The 19,375-nt window shown below is 44.0% G+C and overlaps 4 protein-coding genes and 1 non-coding gene across 5 annotated transcripts; 3 read left to right on the top strand and 2 right to left on the bottom strand.

The window, feature by feature from the left end:
* Window positions 1-3,311: 3,311 nt before the first annotated feature.
* Window positions 3,312-8,798, top strand: LOC118300275. The gene is made up of 9 exons (XM_047328127.1): window positions 3,312-3,668; window positions 3,771-4,369; window positions 4,476-4,803; window positions 5,006-5,810; window positions 5,905-6,114; window positions 6,233-6,528; window positions 6,757-6,918; window positions 7,012-7,182; window positions 7,271-8,798. Exons 1-9 carry the CDS (start codon window positions 3,450-3,452, stop codon window positions 8,375-8,377), a joined length of 3,897 nt encoding a protein of 1,298 aa, XP_047184083.1. The 5' UTR covers window positions 3,312-3,449; the 3' UTR covers window positions 8,378-8,798.
* Window positions 8,799-10,054: 1,256 nt separating this feature from the next.
* Window positions 10,055-10,126, bottom strand: trnad-guc. The gene has a single exon. It is a non-coding gene; the product is annotated as a tRNA-Asp (tRNA).
* Window positions 10,127-12,833: 2,707 nt separating this feature from the next.
* On the top strand, window positions 12,834-14,275 carry LOC118300282 (histone H1-like). Its single transcript, XM_047328369.1, has one exon. It carries the CDS (start codon window positions 12,860-12,862, stop codon window positions 13,511-13,513), a length of 654 nt encoding a protein of 217 aa, XP_047184325.1. The 5' UTR covers window positions 12,834-12,859; the 3' UTR covers window positions 13,514-14,275.
* A 289-nt stretch (window positions 14,276-14,564) lies between these two features.
* On the top strand, window positions 14,565-15,135 carry LOC118300295 (histone H3). The gene has a single exon (XM_035624596.2). The coding sequence runs from the start codon at window positions 14,576-14,578 to the stop codon at window positions 14,984-14,986; it is 411 nt and encodes a 136-aa protein (XP_035480489.2). The 5' UTR covers window positions 14,565-14,575; the 3' UTR covers window positions 14,987-15,135.
* On the bottom strand, window positions 15,098-16,013 carry LOC124849578 (late histone H2A.L3). Its single transcript, XM_047328425.1, has one exon. The coding sequence runs from the start codon at window positions 15,999-16,001 to the stop codon at window positions 15,618-15,620; it is 384 nt and encodes a 127-aa protein (XP_047184381.1). The 5' UTR covers window positions 16,002-16,013; the 3' UTR covers window positions 15,098-15,617.
* Window positions 16,014-19,375: the final 3,362 nt, after the last annotated feature.

Here is a 19,375-nt window from a genome sequence, read left to right as displayed (position 1 = left end):
TTATTGTTATTATTATTATTATCGTTATTATTAATAACATCATTGTATTTATAAGTATCGATTTTCACTAATTATCAGTCTGGTAGAAATTAAAGCAACTGTTATACTACCCCCCCCCGATCCCCCGATATGTTTACAGTACATGTCACTAACCCTGTTTGTGTTTTCTATCTCTCCTAGTGTATCTCTGACCCAAGAGCTGCAGGACACAAACCCTTAATTATTATTGTTATTATTAATATTAATATTAATATCATCACTAATAATAACAACAACATAATTGTATTTTGTAATTATAAGTATCAGTCTGGTAGAGATTACAGCGGCGGTTGTACAACTGTCCTCTCTCTCTCTCTCCTCTCTCTCCTCTCCTCCTCCTCCTCTCTCTCTTCTCTCCTCTCCTCTCTCCTCTCTCTCTCCTCTCTCTATCCTCTCCTCTCTCTCCTCTCTCTCTCTCTCGCCTCTCTCTCCTCTCCTCCTCCTCCTCTCTCTCTTCTCTCCTCTCCTCTCTTCCTCCTCTCTCTCTCCTCTCTTCCTCCTCTCTCTCCTCACCCCAACCGGTCGAGACAGAAGCTCCGCCCACAACAGAGTCTGGTTCTGTCAGAGATTTCTTCCTGTTAAAAGGGAGTTTTTTTCTCTCCACCGTCGCCAAGTGCTTTGCTTATTGTGGGATTTGTTGGGTTTTCCCTGTAATATTGTAATATTGACCTTACTATGTAAAGAGCCTTGAGACAATGTATGTTGTGATATGGCGCTATACAAATACAATTGAATTGAATTGAATTACTCACAGATATACTCACCAATAGAGTTTGATATTTTTTTCTGAACAGAAGAAAGACAAGTGAACCAGGTTCGGATAAATAAAGTTCTTCTTATCGTGTTTTCCTAACCACTTTTACTTTCCTTGACGGAAAGTCATACAACAACATACTGTACATAAATACACTGTATTAAAATTGCAAAAAAATGAATTCAAATTCCCTCCTCTCTGTATCGGTCAATTTTTTTTTCTTCTATCTATTTTTGAACTGTATAATATTTTGGCTTTGTTTGATTTCATTGTGTAGTCCATTCCTGGAGGTCACCCCACAAACTGAGGTACACCACACTCTTGACAGTCGTTCTTACATCTGCTTGTTTTGACATAAATGTACCTCTTAGTTAGACAGAGACAGAAACACAACAGCCAAACATGCTTATGATTATGGATTTTGGTTCCTCGTACACTATACATTCACTCCTCGTTAGCGGTGCCCGACGAGGGATAGTCTGTATAACCCTGCCGAATCACGTCTCGGCATTTATAACTGACGTCTATCTCCATCTTTCCGGAGCGGTCCAATCTCGGCTCGTTATCTCCATTTTTTAGACAGCAAATCGCTGAGGTCTATCTCCATCTTTCCGGAGCGGTCCAATCTCGGCTCGTTATTTCCATTTTTTCGACGGCAAATCGCTGAGGTCTATCTCCATCTTTCGCCGCTGTTGAGCTACGTCACATGTTTTCGTCGGCCAATCGGCGTGTCCGCTCTCCATCTTCTGACAGCCAATCACCGTGGCCCCGCTACGGGAGTCACAGAAGCGCTCGAAATTCGAAGTTGTCGATTACCTCTTCGAATCCGGACGACACGACACTCGAATATCATCGAAAGGTAAGATGTCAGCGAAGTTGTTTCATTTTATCGGGTCGCGAGTGACGTAGCTAGCTAGAACATATGTATTACACACAAAAAACGACTTTAACAGGGGTTTAAAACAAAAGTTTAAATACGTTGTGAATTACGAATTTTTAAATTCACCAATTTATCAATTCATTCATAACTGTAGTGGCCATTACAGTCTTTATCAGCGTCGGTTACAGTTTTGCAGTATTAAGATAAAAGTGACTGTCATTACTTGTTGTCACTGTAATTTGATAGATAAAATCTTGGCGAAAATGGCTCCTATACTGTCTGTGCCCATCCCCCCACCGCCGGAATCGGTTCCCTGTTATTTAAGAGGTTCAGTAAGATAGCTTTCCTCGTACTGCTATAAATCATTTTCTTTTCGTGGTTTTTATCAATTAATGATTGATTATAAAGTTTTCTAAACTTGTATGTTTTGTCATGGCATAATAACATATTATACATGGAGCACAAATGTGTCAAAATTACCCTAATTTACAAAAAAAATATTTTTTTTTATTGTCAGATGGCTTCAAAAGACAAAAAGCACAGGGCTATGGGTGATGAGGAGTGGATGTCACGCCTGCGACGGTTCGCTGCTGTTGGGGTCTGGCCCTCTGATGCAGGAAACAGGCCGGCGCCACGTCAGAAAAAGTGGCATGATCTGTATCTGAAGGTATACTTGAAGAAAGTGATATGTGTACAATAATTAAACTTAAAGCCATGCCATAATCCTGCAGCTCAGCTCACTGTCAAACAATATTACAGATTGAGAAATGCCCGATGCAGCGGAGGGGACAAATGTCTCTGTTTGGAGGGACACAGACATGCAGCTGTGGCTTCCATACAAAGAAGGTATCAGATGACATACAAAACATTATGATGTGTTGGTGTGTGTTGTATTCTGTATAGTAAAATTTCATGGTCATTTCTTGGAACCTGTAGCCCTCCAGCTCGGTACCTGCCTCTCCCTCAGCGACACCACAACCAAGACTCTCAACGCCACCAGTGTCAGGATCCTCCTCTTCAACACCTGGTCTGACAGTGCGTAAGCCCGCTTTGACTTTGGCATCGGTAAGTAATGCGGAAGCACTGATACTGATACTTATATTTGTAATGTATTTGAATATCTTAATTTTAAAAGGATCCACCTCGCGTTATTTTTTCTTCTCATCAGTTTACGAAACCGCGGTTCGGTGGGTCTCACGGGGCCAATTTAACGCCAAACCTCGATTTGGCTAGGAAGCATGTGAACAAGGTAATGTAAGGAGAGTGACAGCTTATGACACAGTGAACAAGGTCTCCTGTGGAGCTCAGCAAAGCAGGAGGCATGACGATCCTGGTTCCATCCCTTAAGGCCTTCCAGAAGGTACAGCTGGAAATTCAGGCCGTTGGCACTCGTTCCTTAAGACAGAAGCAGTATGAGAAATAACTATATGATGTTTTTTGTCACTGTTTACAACATAATAATAATAAATTATATTTGTTTCATACTAACCTGGAATGAACCTGTTGAGATGCAGGTGGAAGGACTCGAGCGATGTGGACCCTCTAGCACACCTGTCATGTGGCAGGACGATGCCCTCCTTGGTGGTGGTGCCAGTCTGAGCATACAGGAGTACACCTGGTTCATCCTGGATGCACTTAACGTGCCTCCTCTGGGTTTGCAAGATGTCCTGCATCCTCTCCTTGTTTTTTGCGTTTTCATTTGTTAAATATATGTTGAAATGATCTTGTTTTAATTACTGTAATAACTATTTTGGTAATAACATTTTTTTATTTATAATGTTGTTAACTGTGCTCTCATTCTCTCAGCCCACAAGTAGCGCTTCGTTGTCCTCGGCCGTGTCCAGCACTGTTTCATGCGCCACAGGGAGGAGGACCCCGTCACCTGGCCACAGTCCCAGGAGATACGTTCAGACTGTTTCCCCTCTGTCTCTTCCTCCTTCTCCTGTGTCTTCGATGGCCTCCACTTCCTCGGTTCCATCAGCCGCTACTAGAGTTGTGAGAAACACTTCAATTAACTTGTTGTCTTCACTCCCACTTTTATTAAACTGGAAACAATGATAATATTTAACCCTTTTTTAATTTTAATTTACAAATCAGGAAGTGTCAGCTACCACCTCCACTGGTTCCTCCTCTGCTCCTCTCCCCCCTGTGACCTCAGCACCTGCCGTTGCTTCTCCATCTATTGCTGGTCCCTCAACCCATCCTGCTCCTGACCCTCTTCCGTTGGCCGGAAATGTGGAGGCTGATGCTGGTTCAGCACCTGGCTGGCTCCCTGCTAAACTCCTGAAGACCATTCCTCTTCAAGATCAGAAATGGATTTCAGCAGCTTTGTGGAAGCACCAGCGGCTGCGCTCTGACCTCAAACTCTGGTATGATCCACCAGAGCCAGCATTGATTTATCACCAGATCCCCACTCCAGAGCGATTTTTCAATCACCGGCTTCTTGTGTGGATGCCATACCACCTTTGGAAGGTCAGGCTTACCTGTCCTGTGTGTGGTAAACATCTCACAGGCTATGGAGCCCACAAGAGAGCCCGCCAGGTTCTGGATATTGACAGGTATTACCTGTTGATAACAGAGACTCTCTGGTGCAGCGCAGTTGGTTGCAAAACCAGCTACATTTCCACCAGCAAAACCATTTTGGACCAGCTGGACTTGGCCCACAGGCTTGAGTTCCGAATAATCCTTACTCAAAGGTGAGTAACTGAGATTATTCATTTTATGTCTCTTTTTTTTTGTCATTGAAACACACTGCAAATGAGCTGATTTTATTGTTTGTCTCTTTCCCTTTGTTTAACGCAGATATGCTTGTGACATGCGTGTCATAAGATTTCTGAGAGAGAGGACCCTTGGTAACAGTTCCTCCCGCTTGGTCAAGCAGCTGAGGGAAAACCACAGCGAGGAGTGGCTTAAGCAACTCTGCCGGTACCTTGGTGCATGCTCGGACTTTGCTGCCCGGCCATGCCTGCTCCCTGTCCAGTTCCAGGAGCCGCCTGAGCCAGTAGCCATACCATCTCACAGGTGGATGCTGGCTGTTTATGGCAGAGACATCCTGAGCAGGCTTGAACACATCAAGGCCAGCATAACATCTACCTTTGGCAGTATCCTGAAAATGGACTCCACGAAAAAAGTACATATTTTTAACTGTGAATGCTGTAGTATTCTACAATGCAGTAGAATACACTGTACATTACAATTATTACATTAGAAGTACATTTGTGAAATATGAATTGAATGCTTTATTTAAAAACAAAGAAACATAGTACTATTATACAAGCATTACACATTTCCGATTTATTTAATCACCAACTGACCTTTATGTGTGATTACAGATCACTAAGAAGCTGTCGGGCCTTGCCAAGGGGACCGCCTTGTGGCTTACATCTGTGAGCAACGAGGTGGGCCAAATCCTCATCAGTGTCCTGACTGCTCAGGAGGGTCCCGCTCTGGACATTATGGTAGCTGACCTCATCCGCAGGTACAGCAATGCTAGTGTGACCCCTCCTCAGCTACTTTATGTAGACTGTGACTGTTGTCTGGAGGGCAGAGGGCAGACTAAATTGCAGCAAAGATTTGGTGGATGGCCAGACCTGGTTGTGAAACTGGATATATACCATTTCATGCGGCGACTGGCATCGGGGTGTACAAAGGATGCACATCCTTTGTACCCCATCTTCATGGCAAAGCTGTCATGCTGCATTTTTGAGTGGGACAGTGAAGATGTTGCCTTGGTGCGGCGAGCAAAGAGGGAACAGTTGAAACGCGAAGGTGTCCCTGGCATCACTGAGAAAATGGTAGACCAGCACATTACCAAGGATGAACTGGCCCGGCACTGCAGAAGGCGGACAAGAGGAGAGCAGCAGACCATTGTTCTGATTGAGTGCCTCTTAAATGAGCTGATGGGGGAAAAGGGCAGAGACCTTCTTGGTGTCCCTCTCTTGGACCAGGAGAGAATGCAGCACATCTGGCAAACCCAGAGGAGGCACGTTAAGTGCATCCAGGATGAACCAGGTGTACTCCTGTATGCTCAGACTGGCACCACCACCAAAGAGGGCATCATCCTGCCAAATTACAGGTGTGCTAGAGGGTCCACATCGCTCGAGTCCTTCCACCTGCATCTCAACAGGTTCATTCCAGGTTAGTATGAAACAAATATAATTTATTATTATTATGTTGTAAACAGTGACAAAAAACATCATATAGTTATTTCTCATACTGCTTCTGTCTTAAGGAACGAGTGCCAACGGCCTGAATTTCCAGCTGTACCTTCTGGAAGGCCTTAAGAGATGGAACCAGGACCGTCATGCCGCATCTCTGGCAGTCAAGCCTCCTGCTTTGCTGACCTACTCAGGAGACCTTGTTCAATGTGTCAACACACACAGTGTCAAGGTGCTTGGAAGGAAGCTCGTCCCCTCTTTTCAGCCACCGGCCGTTTACACTGGTGAGTTTGAGCTTTTCATAGTGATGAGGTTATTTTTCATATGCATAAAAAAGAATAAACTTTTTAATGCATTGTCTGAAAGCCAATTTTCCTATTTCTATTCTCTTGTCTGTCTCAGGGGAGCTAATAGGTATCGATTACCTGTACCGCCAGACAGGCCAGGCCCTGCAGGATGTACATCCTGACTCGGAGGAGACTGATCAGATGCTGGAGGATGTAGGCACTGAAGAAGAGTTGGAAGTTGAGAGCTTTGAGGATTCTGGTTTGAGCCTCAGCCTGGACCCCACCATTGAGCTGCTGGACTTGTCCTCTGGTCCATCACCCGACTCCACCAGCTCAGCCAGCCTTCCAACTCCCTCCTCTCTCCATCCTACTGCATCTTGTAGCGCTGCAGCAGCGACTGAGCAACATGTGGTAATTATTCTTGTCACATGTTTTTTGTCATATGATGTCAGTGAATTTACATTTAGCTCATGGTAATCTGACCTTAAAGTTTCATTGCAATCTTTATTTTTAATAACATTGCAATAACGAAAAAGTAACATAAATAAAGGGCAATGATTTCACATATATTCAATAAATGAATGAATAAATGCATAATCCAAACAGATAAACTCTGATTTAATGCCATTTTATTTCTAGATTGTTCACGAGCCCTCCGGCCCATCAGCCCTCCCTGCCGGCTCCAGACTTCCTGTAGTGCTCCCAACTACTACCAGATTCCAAGCTACTGTCCCTCCTGCTGCAACTGCTGGTCCTTCGGCATCACCTCCCATCACTCATGCTGCACCTCAACAACAGCTTGTAAGTGCTTTTGTATATAATGTGTCATAATCTCTTTTAATTTGTCGTATATTGTGATTTTTTATTTGTTTTCTAATCCTTTTTGTTTCCCAGCCTTTGGATGTTCCAAAAAGAATCAGGTCTGGCCTATCAGCTGTCACCACTGGCTCAGCTTCTGTTCGTCCTCTTCTCCCAACCACACTCGCAACCACTGTCCCTGCTGCTACAGCTACTGCTATGGCTGGATTACGAGCCATCACCCCAGCAGCACCTGAGCAGCAACAGGTGAGTCTATTATGTGACAATTTATACTATGCCACATGTGTTAGGGTTCTGTTATGTTTTTTTTCTCACTATAATGTACTCTTACTAGGCTGTGGATGAGCGTTGTGTCCCAGGGATGGAGCGTGTGGACTGCCTAGCCGAGTACTTGGTTGGGCTGAGGACTGAAACTGGCCAGACGCTCAACAACCAGCAGGCCAGCACTATCATAGCCCTGTGGCAGAACCTCCTGCCATATGATCAGCAGCGGGTGACATACGCTGCACGCCACCAGGTGCGTCTCACATCAGGTCGCTTCAGGTGTTCCAAAAAGAAACCTGAATTTACGCCTGGTGTAGAGAGTATGACCCGCTGTGTCTTAGGATCAACAGGATCCCCTGCTCAGTGGCCAGATTGTTGTCGTTTGGTAGAGTCCATCTTTGTCAAACTATGTAGCATATATAAGAGCCCCAAAAAACAGGGCAAATGTGCTCTGACTAGATGGACTCTGATTCTCAGGGACTACAGCAAAATCAGGCAGCTGGTCCTGGCTAACGGTGCAGTCATGCAGGGCACTACTCTGCAGTTGTTTGATGTTAATCAAACAACTCTCATTCAGTGGCACAATAAGCGACTGAAGAGGCAGGACAGTAACATTCTGCTGCAAGGGGTCAACTTGCCTCCTGCAATTCCAGTAGCTCGTGCCCCTCTCCCACCCGTACAGATACGCCCCGCTGTTGCACCCCTACAGCCAGGCCCTCAACATCAGTACCACTTGCCACCAAGTACAGCAGGACAGGCAGTGGTCAAGAGGAAGTCTGCTGCTCCAGCCCATCACCTCCATGCCCCGAAGGCTCTCTGCCCGAGATTGCCAGCCCCGAGGCAGTTGTTTCCTCAGCCAGCACCTCCGCCTACCTCTGCCCGCTTCCCTTTTGTCATCGACCCCAGCCCTGCTATTGGCCCAATTGTGTTTTTGGCCCCACAAGTACCTGCAGCCAAATCCATTGCCCCTCATGGCCCCCTTCCCACCCCATCACCTGCACGTAGGCCATACAATCGGACAACAGACAAAAATAAATGCAGTCAGTGCCACCAGCCCCGGAACAAAGACAATGGCCATGGTCAATATTATGGGTACATTTACTGTCCCCAAAATGCTAACATGTCCCTTGACCAGTGGATGGAAGAGATGAGGAGGAAGAGGGCACAAAAAAAATAAATCTGTTTCATTCTTTAAGTGTAAAAAGTTTTTAAATGATTGAAAAAAAGTTAGATTTTTATCATATTCCAAGTGACCTTCTAAAGTATGTAGAGTTTTCTTTTGACAGTTTTATATTTGTATTTATTTGTATTTATTTATTTTATTTATTCTATTTATTCTATTTATTTTATTTAAATATTTGATCTAATTTTGTTTGCTATAGTCACGTGTGAGTAGATATTTAAGTTTGTCTGTATGTAGCCTTTTAAAGTATGCAGAGTTTTATTTATGTTTCTCTTTCTTATTTGTATATTCCTTATATTTATTGTATATAGTGATTTCCTGAGTTTTTGGTTCATAAAAGTTAAATGTTTGTTGCATATGTGTGAGAGAGAATAGAGATTTATATTTCGTAATAAATTTGCACTTTATTTCGCCAGCAGTAGTTTTGACATTTATACAAAAATGATCTGTTCTGTTTTCAATACTTTGAGAACGAGCTACGGATCCAAAGGTTGCCGGATCAAACCCCAGTGGTTACAAGCTTTTTTAACCCAACTCTTACCAAGGATTATGAACCTTTCAATTATCACTTAATAACTTATACAAGGACCTCAGCTTTTTGAGAATGCCAGAGAGCCACATTTCCCTTCTTTTTCTCTCTTTTTCTTCCTTTTTCTCTTCCCCCTCTCTTCCCCTTCTTTCCCCTTCTTTCCTCTTTTTCCCCCACCCAAACAGACTATTGTTCCCCAGCTTTAGCGGAGTGGACAGTATCTCCGCCTGTCACGCGGAAGACCGGGGTTCGATTCCCCGACGGGGAGAAAAGTTTATGCTCAAGTTTGCATCATTCCATTCATTCTCTGTCTTGGTGCTAAAAAACTAGAGATGTAACGCGCCTCGTAGCCAAAGACCATCTCGGCGCTGTGACTAAACTTTTCATCCAACTTCAGTGACTGAAGAACAACTGACAACAACTGACAACAACAGACATCGAGCTTAAACCATGAGATCTGTTCATATATCAGCTATGATGTCTCCAGTCATTCTGTTCATTTTGTGTATTTGTGTGTGTGTGTTGGAGGGAAGGGGGCATTTTGTGTTGCATTTTATTTGTAGTTGGTGTTGTATAAATAAAGTCTTAAACAGTTTGAAGAACTGAACTACTAAAAGGGACAGGATAATATGGAACAATGAACTCTGTAAGATACAATGGGGCCTGTTTATTAAGGCCTTTGAAGGTGAGGAGCAGGATTTTTAATTCAATCCTGGATTTTACAGGAAGCCAATGTAGAGACGCTAACTCTGGAGAAAATATGATCCGAACTGTACTATACAATAACATGCGATAATTACATAGTGTAAGTGGAGTCGGCTCTTCCTAAGTCCTATGAAACCTCCTTCCTTCACCTCATGACGATTTCTACTGAGGTCACAGAAAACTGGTCAGTTAAAGACAATAAGAAGAACTTTTTAAATCCAAACCTGGTTCACTTGTCTTTGCCCGACCACAGAAAAACATGATCAAACTATATTGGTGAGTATTTAAGATTACATGTTTTCAGACAATGTCCACAGAACATTCACTGCGTCCAGAGGTTCAACATCTGAAGAGAAGTTGAGGATGACGTCCACGTTTCCCTTCAGATAGAAGTTTATGATCCAAAGAGTGTTTTACATCGGAGGAAACAAATAGTTCTCCCCGTCGGGGAATCGAACCCCGGTCTTCCGCGTGACAGGCGGAGATACTGTCCACTATACTAACGAGGAAGGATACAGATGTAGAAGACTCATCTGAGAGTGGTTGATATACTGTGAATACCAGGTGCAGTATCTTGTTGACCAGCAGTTGTCACTGTGGTGTGTCTGAAGATTGTCTTATGAAGTTTGCTAAATCTTGACGTGACCCGGAAGAATTTGATCAACACCATGATAAGAGCTGTTCAGATCCTCTAAATGTTTAGGAAAGGAGCTTCAATGCTTCCTTTCCTATCTCCTAGCACAGGATACACTGGAGATAAAGACGCCCCACAATTCATGGCGGCAGTGATATTTAACATGAGGCGCCATGCACAGATGTAAACGAGTCAATCAGAAGTAGAAGTAGAAGTAGACCTAATGACGTTTTCCTGTGAGGTCAAGGAATAGTAGATAGGAAGGACAATTCAACCTCAACTCTGCTTTAGCTTGAATTACTGAGCCCTCTACTGCTCGCCAGTTACTCGTCAGCCTGTGTTGAGCTTGACTGCGAGAGGTGTGTTGTTGTTGTTGTTGTTGTTGTTGTATACTAAGTATCGATGATGTGAAGATGTATTGAAGAGAAGTCCGCCGACACCGTCTTGATTGTATATAAAGGTTTATTACAAAAAGACCAGCATCGATTACAAGCACTGCAGAGCTTGGAGAGTGTCCGGCCAAAATGACAACCCTTCCGACTCTTCTTGGGGGGTTACATTTATAGGTCCGTTGTTGGCTTGAGTAGGAACATCTGGTTGATCCAAGATATGCTATGTGAGTCGTAAAACTTAGAGGGGTCAAAAGGTGAGGTGAGGGTTCATCAGGAGACCCTTATCTTGGCATTCCAAAGAAAGAGATGTAAACACTTATTCCCCTCTCATTCCATATATGGAGAAAAAGACACTACATTGTTGTGAAGACTGAATTGCAAGTGACGTTTCGCTCTTCATGAATTCACTTCAGGAATAAGTCGAGTTCCACAAGTTATGTTAATGTCCAGCGTCGGAGTGTGAACCAGAACACAACGCAGTGTAGTCAGGACCTCAGACGTCCCGACTACATACATGATACAACAGTGGATGAAGCTGTTTATTTGTTTCTGTTCAGAAAATCGATTGGAACAGGTGATTGATTGACGGGAAGTTTGCACATATTCATATTTACTTGCTCTATGCGTTGGTTCTGTCTGAGGCCTGTTTCTTCATGTGCTGCTGTAACGTCGTCACACGTGGACAACACAATATGAAATCTATATAAATTTGACTCTAGGCTCATTTGTGTTTTTCCAAGAATCATATTCCTGAACACATTGTTTGAATTGTGATTCAAACGTGGTGAATTTAAACGTTAAAGGTCACTGAACATGTGAGTCGAACGAGAGACAGGAAACATGTGAGAGCATCAAATGTGTCTGTGCAGTAGTTTTTAGTCAATCAGCCCAAACACAAGTTTTGTTATGTAAAGTTCTTCATCATCATTACATGGTTTTTTCCTTCAGTGGCTCAGGAACTCAGTTGCCACAGTAACTTTGGTTCTTGCGGCTTTTTACTGTCCACAGAGAGAGAGACAACTTTACAAAGACAATGGAAACATCGGACAAGGCAGATGTTCTTTGTTACTGAAATCAACTTGTCGTGGGAAAATATGGCAAAGCAGCAATTTCCAAAGAGAAATCTAACTACCGTAGGAAAATGGTGGAGCAATATGGAGAGGAAGAAAAATGCTTCTGCTCCCAGGGAAGTCGTGTCCCACCAACTGTGGTGAAAGAACCGGCTGTGACACTGGACGAGCGGATGTCCTTCGCTGCAAACATCGCAGTGACGACGCAGGTAAAACATATGAGGGAAGTATTGTAAAAACATAAAAGAAAATTATAGGATGAACTTACTTAGTCAACCACTCGGCTACACTTGTCTTGTGTCTGAAGAACAGTCAGTCTGTTGTTCTTCTATAACTCTGATTAACAAGAAACTTTTCCATATATGTATTTACATTAACGTGACAAAACACATCAGAGCATCTGAAACAGAGCTGAATGTTACTTGATGTTTTAACGTAGCTGCTGTTTCTACAAATCAACCAACATTGATTCTGTTCTGAAGCAGAGTTGTGGCACAGATGTGTTTCATGGATTCATCTCCACGTTTCCCCTCGGCTGTGACAACGTGATCCACATCTGAAGCTGATCACTGCCTCGTCAATGAGAGAAGGATCCGGCGGTGTCTGTGTGTCACGATCTGCCGGAGACGGAGAGTTTTCCACGGGGTCAGCTGCGGCAGGAGGCCGGTGTGTTTGGTTCCTCACTAAAGCTCCGCGGGTTGAGCTGAAGAAGATCACTCAGAGTCACACTTTTCACTCGGACTCGTCCACAGACGCGTCGGCTCGCCGGACAACCGCGGTCAGTGTCCACACGAGTCGTTTTCACGCGTTTTATCAGAGGAAAAGTGACGCGAGTTGTGCAGAGTCGGCGGGTGTCCGGGAGGTCTGGAGGCTCCTGGAGGGAAACGACCGAGTGACGGCGGGCGAACGTGAGCTCGGCGTGACGGGGACAGAGGCTCCTCGCCGCGGACACAACACTCGAGTCCAGTCGCGCTCGGTTCGTGTGGATTTTCTGGACAAGACGCGGAGGAGAAAACACAAAGTGTCGCCACGTTGGAGGCGCTGCACCTTCACTCTTCACGGTTCTCATGGGCTTGATAAATCCCGCCTCCTGCGCTGAGCGCGGACACCGTCACTGAGACACCGCACATCTCACGACACGACGACATGGCAGAAGAACTTCCAGCAGCAGCAGCAGCGGCCGCCCCGGCCAAAGTGGCCAAGTCCCCGAAGAAGAAGAGCGCTCCCCGGCGCAGGAAGGACGGACCCTCCCTGCCGCAGATGATCACAGACTGTCTGACAGAGGTCAAGGAACGCAAGGGGACCTCGGTGACCGCGCTGAAGAAGAACCTGTCGGCTAAAGGCGTCGACGTGATCAAGTTGAACAAACGCATCAACGCCACCATCACGAAGCTGGTGAGCTCCGGAGTCCTGATCCACGTCAGAGGCATCGGGGCGTCCGGCTCCCTCAAGCTCGTCAAGGAAGCCAAAGCCGCGAAGCCCGCCGCCAAGAAAGCGGTGGTGGTGGTGGTGAAGAAGAAGCCGACGACCGCCGTCAAAGCCAAGAAACCCGCGGCCAAGAAAGCGGCCGTGAAGAAGACGGTGGTGAAGAAGACGGTGGCGAAGAAGACGGTGGCGAAGAAGTCCCCGAAGAAAGCGGCGGCGAAGAAGACGGTGGTGAAGAAGAGTCCTAAGACGGTCGCCCCCCCGAAGAAGAGTCCCAAGAAGGCCGCTGTCAAGAAGTCCAAGGCCGCCGTGAAGAAGCCCGTGGTCAAGAAAGCTCCGGCAAAGAAGCCCGCAGCTAAGAAGGCGAAGAAGTGAAGCGGCTGCCGGTCACTGACGTCACACACTCAACGGCTCTTTTAAGAGCCACCACACTTTCTACTGAGGAGCGCGACTCTCCTGTCACTCACTGACGTCATCAATCACTCACTGTCCACTGTTGACCCACCAGACTCCAATCGACCAGAAAACACATGTGAGATGAATTAACGCATCAGATTTTAGGATAATGATCATTCAGATTTCTGCTGCAGCCTCGTTACACCGACATTGATCGGCGATCAGCTGCTGTTCACTCTAGTTCATCAAAGCAGGAAATAAATATTCATCTGCCACTAAACACGTTTAATAAGGTCACGTCATCGATATGATTGTTAACGTCTGAGGCTAAAGTGTCAATAATCAGAGGCTATTGATCAAGATGATCAGTTATTGTCTGAGGGTGTGATGTCATCAGTCTGATTAAAATATATATGAAATATTGATTGTGACAGACAACAAATTAGCAGATCAGCGTCTGTTGGGAGGCAGATTACAGGTAATACATTCTATATATCTATATATATAGATATATATAGCGACACAGTTGCTTTTTTTCTTGTCCAGAAAACCCACATGAACCGTAATATATATATAATTATTATAACAGTCAAAGGTTTTCATATATTGCAATATTCCAACAGAATTATGAATCAAAGCTCTGCAGCTTCAGACCTCAAAGACCATGAAAGATTAAAAAAATAAATATATTATATATTTTGAAAATATTAAACAGGACTTTTGAAAAGAGGAAGATTGAAGTAAATGTTGTCGATGTTGTTCAATTATGGAGAAACATATTGCAAAAACTGTTTGAACTTTGTTCACACCGATAAAAGCAGACATCAAATCGTTTCCCTTTTCTCCTGAAGCCGTTAAACAGCCGCTGAACGTGGTTGGTTGACTTTTCAAATTTGATTCATCCAATGGCTGATGAGTCTCCAGCGCGCGCTCCTCCCGGATTGGTCCAACGACCTGTGACGTATCTCCGGCAGTTCCTTTATAAACCCGCTGTTTACCGCGTTTCACTTCATTCTCTGTTTGACTGAATAAGTTACAAAAATGGCAAGAACCAAACAAACCGCTCGTAAGTCCACCGGAGGAAAAGCTCCCAGGAAGCAGCTCGCCACCAAGGCTGCCCGCAAGAGCGCGCCGGCCACCGGCGGCGTGAAGAAGCCTCACCGCTACAGGCCCGGTACCGTGGCGCTGCGGGAGATCCGCCGCTACCAGAAGTCCACCGAGCTGCTGATCCGCAAGCTGCCCTTCCAGCGCCTGGTGCGAGAGATCGCCCAGGACTTCAAGACCGACCTGCGCTTCCAGAGCTCCGCCGTCATGGCTCTGCAGGAGGCCAGCGAGGCTTACCTGGTCGGCCTGTTCGAGGACACCAACCTGTGCGCCATCCACGCCAAGAGGGTCACCATCATGCCCAAAGACATCCAGCTGGCCCGCCGCATCCGAGGGGAGAGAGCTTAGAGTCTCCCGGCTCCTGATATTTACACAACGGTTCTTTTAAGAGCCACCTCACTGTTCACTGAAGATCACATGTTCCTCTAAACAGACAAGTCACGTGTTTATCTTACTGCATAAATATATGAATTTGAAAGAGCGATTTTATCGTTATTCACGTGATAACACGGACTTGGTTCAAGCCACGTGTCTATACTAGGCATTACGGTAGGAAGTGGTTTCACATTCACGGGAATCTTAACCCAAACCACATTAACTTTGAGAAGTCCTTTTCAAGATTGATCTTAAGTCACTCCATCAAATTTTAGAGGTTCATGCATATTAACTGGAATCCTGATAAAAAACCATTACATTTTAATTATATTCCAAATCAGTGAAAACTAGGTAGTCATTAATTCGTTCTAAACCAGGTGAATGTGTATGAAGTAGAAATCGAAAACAAGACTATACATTTATGCTTTTTTTGCTAATTTATAAGTTTCCAATGTTCTTATTCGGACATACGTTTTACTATTTATCAATTCTTCGAACTTATAATCATGAATGAACATAATAGTGCAGGAAGCAGCTTCTCTCTGGTTCAGGGTGTGTGGCTCTTAAAAGAGCCGTTGTGTTGGTCAGTCGGTCCCGGGGGTCTTCACTTCTTTGCGGGCTTCTCGGTCTTCTTGGGCAGCAGCACCGCCTGGATGTTGGGCAGCACGCCGCCCTGAGCGATGGTGACTCCGCCCAGCAGCTTGTTGAGCTCCTCGTCGTTGCGGACAGCCAGCTGCAGGTGACGGGGGATGATCCTGGTCTTCTTGTTGTCGCGGGCCGCGTTACCGGCCAGCTCCAGGATCTCAGCGGTCAGGTACTCGAGCACCGCCGCCAGGTAGACCGGAGCTCCGGCACCGACACGCTGGGCGTAGTTGCCCTTCCTCAGATGTCTGTGGACACGACCCACCGGGAACTGGAGTCCGGCCCTGGAGGAGCGGGTCTTGGCCTTGGCCCTGGTCTTACCGGCTCCTTTTCCGCGTCCAGACATGATTCAGTTCAGTTGAAGTCAAATATTGAAAGATACCGTCCGGCTGGAGAACAGCGGGTTTATATTTCTCCTCTGCGGCTCATCCATTGGTCAGATTGATCGTAACGTGTGATCGTCCAATCAAAGGGAAGAGTCTATTACAGCTTCCTGTATTTAAAGACACTTCCGCATTTTCATTGAACTATATTTTTCAAAATAAAACACCTCAGCTCAGACGTTTAATATAATTAATAAAAGTTAATGTGAAATTTAAATTCAAGGTGTTGACAAGACAGAAGACGAACTGGACTGATCACGTACTTTAATTCATCATAAGGAAGTTTCTCAATCTGAAATATTTAGTCAGTCATCGAGTTATTGATCTTCAAGTTATTGATCAGTGTGTGAATCATTTTTCATATAAAACATGTCCGAGGCTTCATTTTGTATTTGTTTTCTCGTGTACTTGTCCACTGTCACGAGAGATATAATCTATAATCAAAGATCAATGATCGGATCTCTTGTCCCTGTTCCAAATTTTGAGTTTAAATAAACACATAAGACATTAAATTGTAATTAAAATGTGTCTATTACAGATTCTACATCTGAACTCAAGTTGTCTTCACATTAAATGTTTTAACAAAGTGGATCTGTTTTTATTTTTTTGCATTAATCACAAAATAGTGTCAACAGCCTTAAGGTAAAATAATCAATCATATTTTTCTTATCCAAATATTTAATGAATTAAACTTAGTAAAAACCTTCAGAATTTAGTTGTAATAAAACGTCAGATTCAGTGAAATTCAGTGATGAGGTGATTTGTAACTACAGACGTCGCGTCATCTTCATAACGTCAATGTAGGTTTTTCTCTTCTTACCCCACATTTGGATGAAGCCTCCTGTCACCATTACATTCATTTAGCAGAGCTTATGTCCAAAGCTTCAAGTGCTATTATTAGCACCAAGGATAAGAAAGTGCTATAATTTTTATTTTTTTGTTAGAGAGTGTGTGTGTGTGTGTGTGTGTGTGTGTGTGTGTGTGTGTGTGTGTGTGTGTGTGTGTGTGTGTGCGTGCGCGCGCGCGCTTGGGAAGTGACCTGTTGTGTTGATGAGATGGGTGAGGAAGGGACGGAGATCAGGACCAATAGACTGAAGAAGGTGGGAGGACCTCCCATTCCTCCAGGAGATTCCCAAGAGGGCCTGGAGGGCGGTAGGTTACAATGATGTTTAACTTCACGGGGTGAGTTACAGAAACAGCATGGAAGTCAAATGATGTAGGAGTAAAATGCGGAAGGGGTTAAGGAGAGCATTTCCATTCAGGAGAGAGTAGCAGACAAGTGCCTCCCCCTCTGCCAGCAGGTCGAGGTGTGTGGGTGAAGGAGTAGGCCGAGGAGAGGGCCGCAGGGGTGGAGGTGTTGTCGGGAGATATCCAGGTCGAGGTGAGAGCAAGAAAGTCGAGGGACAGAGAGGATGTGTAACCAGAAATGAACTCGGCCTTGCGGGTAGCAGACTGGCAGTTCCACAGGCCTCCTGTGACAAGGTGCTGGGTCTGTGTAGGCCGGGAGGGGTAGATGAGATTGAGAAGATTTCTGTGCCGTAGTGGGTGGGTTCGTGGTGTAAAGTGTTGACGAGGAGAGTAGTGTACAGGAATGGAAAATAAACACATGATACTTGGAAGAGAAGAAGAGTAAAAATTCAGAGTAAAAACTCGCTCCCACTCGGCCTCCCACGAAAGACTCCTGTCTTTGTCGGATTCGTCTTCGACTGTGTTGAAAGCCAAAGTGGCTACAGGGGTGCTGGCCCCGCCCCCACAGTCAGTGAAGTTCTCCAATCACCTGGTGAAGTACCACAGCAAACCGAAACTACCTCTGCTGAGGGTAGATATCTAAAATGTTTTTCAGCCACGATAATTTTACTTGGATTTAAGTCCACAAGGGCAGATAGTTCAATCTACAGACAGGCAGATCACTGTTAAGCAGGGAAATGTCCGTTTTTAGAGACTAAATAAGCCCAGTCGCAGAAGAGCACAGCAGGTGAGAGTCAGCGAAGACAACTGAATGAAAAACAAGACTATCTAGAAAACTATAAGATGACGGAATCAGGGACTCGGGGTAACTGATACTGATTACAGTAGAACAGTTTAGAATGAGTTAGTAAAAGACAGTGTAGTAAAACAGGCTTTTAAACTAGAGGATAGGTCCATTTAGCTCAAAGATACTGACCACAACAGAACTTAGCTTAGAAATGGTCTGCAAGAACACAGAAAACCAGAAACAACAGATAGAGCACAGTTAAGCAGACAATGGCAATATCATAAAAGTAAATATACTCAGTTAATCCAACAGATATGAGTAGAATCCCAGAAGTGTAAATGCACATGGCAACAGAGACACTGATGGAACAGCCTCTGGTCAAAGTCGCTCAGATTCATAAGGTTTCCTCTTTTATCTGTTTCCAACTCATCGACTTCATTCACCGTCTGACAGGTAACCATGGTAACAGCATTATCAATATCACTCCCCTCACCTGTCAGTCGTGATGTTGTGGCTGTTTTAACATTTTAATTTTGACAGATTATTTTCGATGATTGAGTTCTTTCTAAAAGAAATAATAACTGTACAGTTATGAGTTTATATTCATATATAATCATATTTCCACAGTGCTGGTCAAAATGTTGCTGTTAATACAAGACAACACTCTTTAATATTCACGTTTGATATAATGATGCTGAATTCATCACATTCATAAACATCAACTTCACCATTAATTTTGTCGCACAATAGAAACAAGGTCTAGATTCTGTGTTTTAATATCTGATCTAATGTCTGCGTCGTCTGTTAGTAACATGTTTGACATGAAAGAAATTGAATTTTCATAAAGTTCATAGTAGAATTAATTCCCATCACAAATCTAATAATGACTGATCCATAAGTGGACTGTGCAACACACACACACAGTTTATAAAAAGCAAGATCATACTTCCTGTGTTTCTCCTAGGGAAGACAAGAGTTTAAATAAATCAAATTTTGGTTGGAAAATTTCGATATTTTATGTTAAAATCTTAAATCTCTTCAGAATGTCTCAGGATAACGTTTGGATCAGTCTTCACAGGTGAGATTTGAAAAAAAAAATTATAATATTAATAATCTAAAGAGTTTGACAGTAATAAATAAAGTGAGGTTAAATCAAAAGGCAGAATAATAAAGCATAACTGATTCTTTACGTTAGTCACAATTACTAATTTATAATTGTTTGACCAATTATTTGTTTATTGATCAATAAAATTATTATTCTAATTTTTAACACTTGTTTAAACCTTTTAACATCTGCTGGTCTTCATTATTATCCATTAATTTTTTTACAAGAGTTAAATCTTTCTCCCACCACACGATGGG

This window comes from Scophthalmus maximus, chromosome 2 (assembly GCF_022379125.1).
Source record: "Scophthalmus maximus strain ysfricsl-2021 chromosome 2, ASM2237912v1, whole genome shotgun sequence".
Lineage (NCBI taxonomy): Eukaryota > Metazoa > Chordata > Actinopteri > Pleuronectiformes > Scophthalmidae > Scophthalmus > Scophthalmus maximus.
The sequence above is the reverse complement of the archived record's forward strand: the minus strand, read 5'-3'. Positions and strand labels throughout refer to the sequence as shown.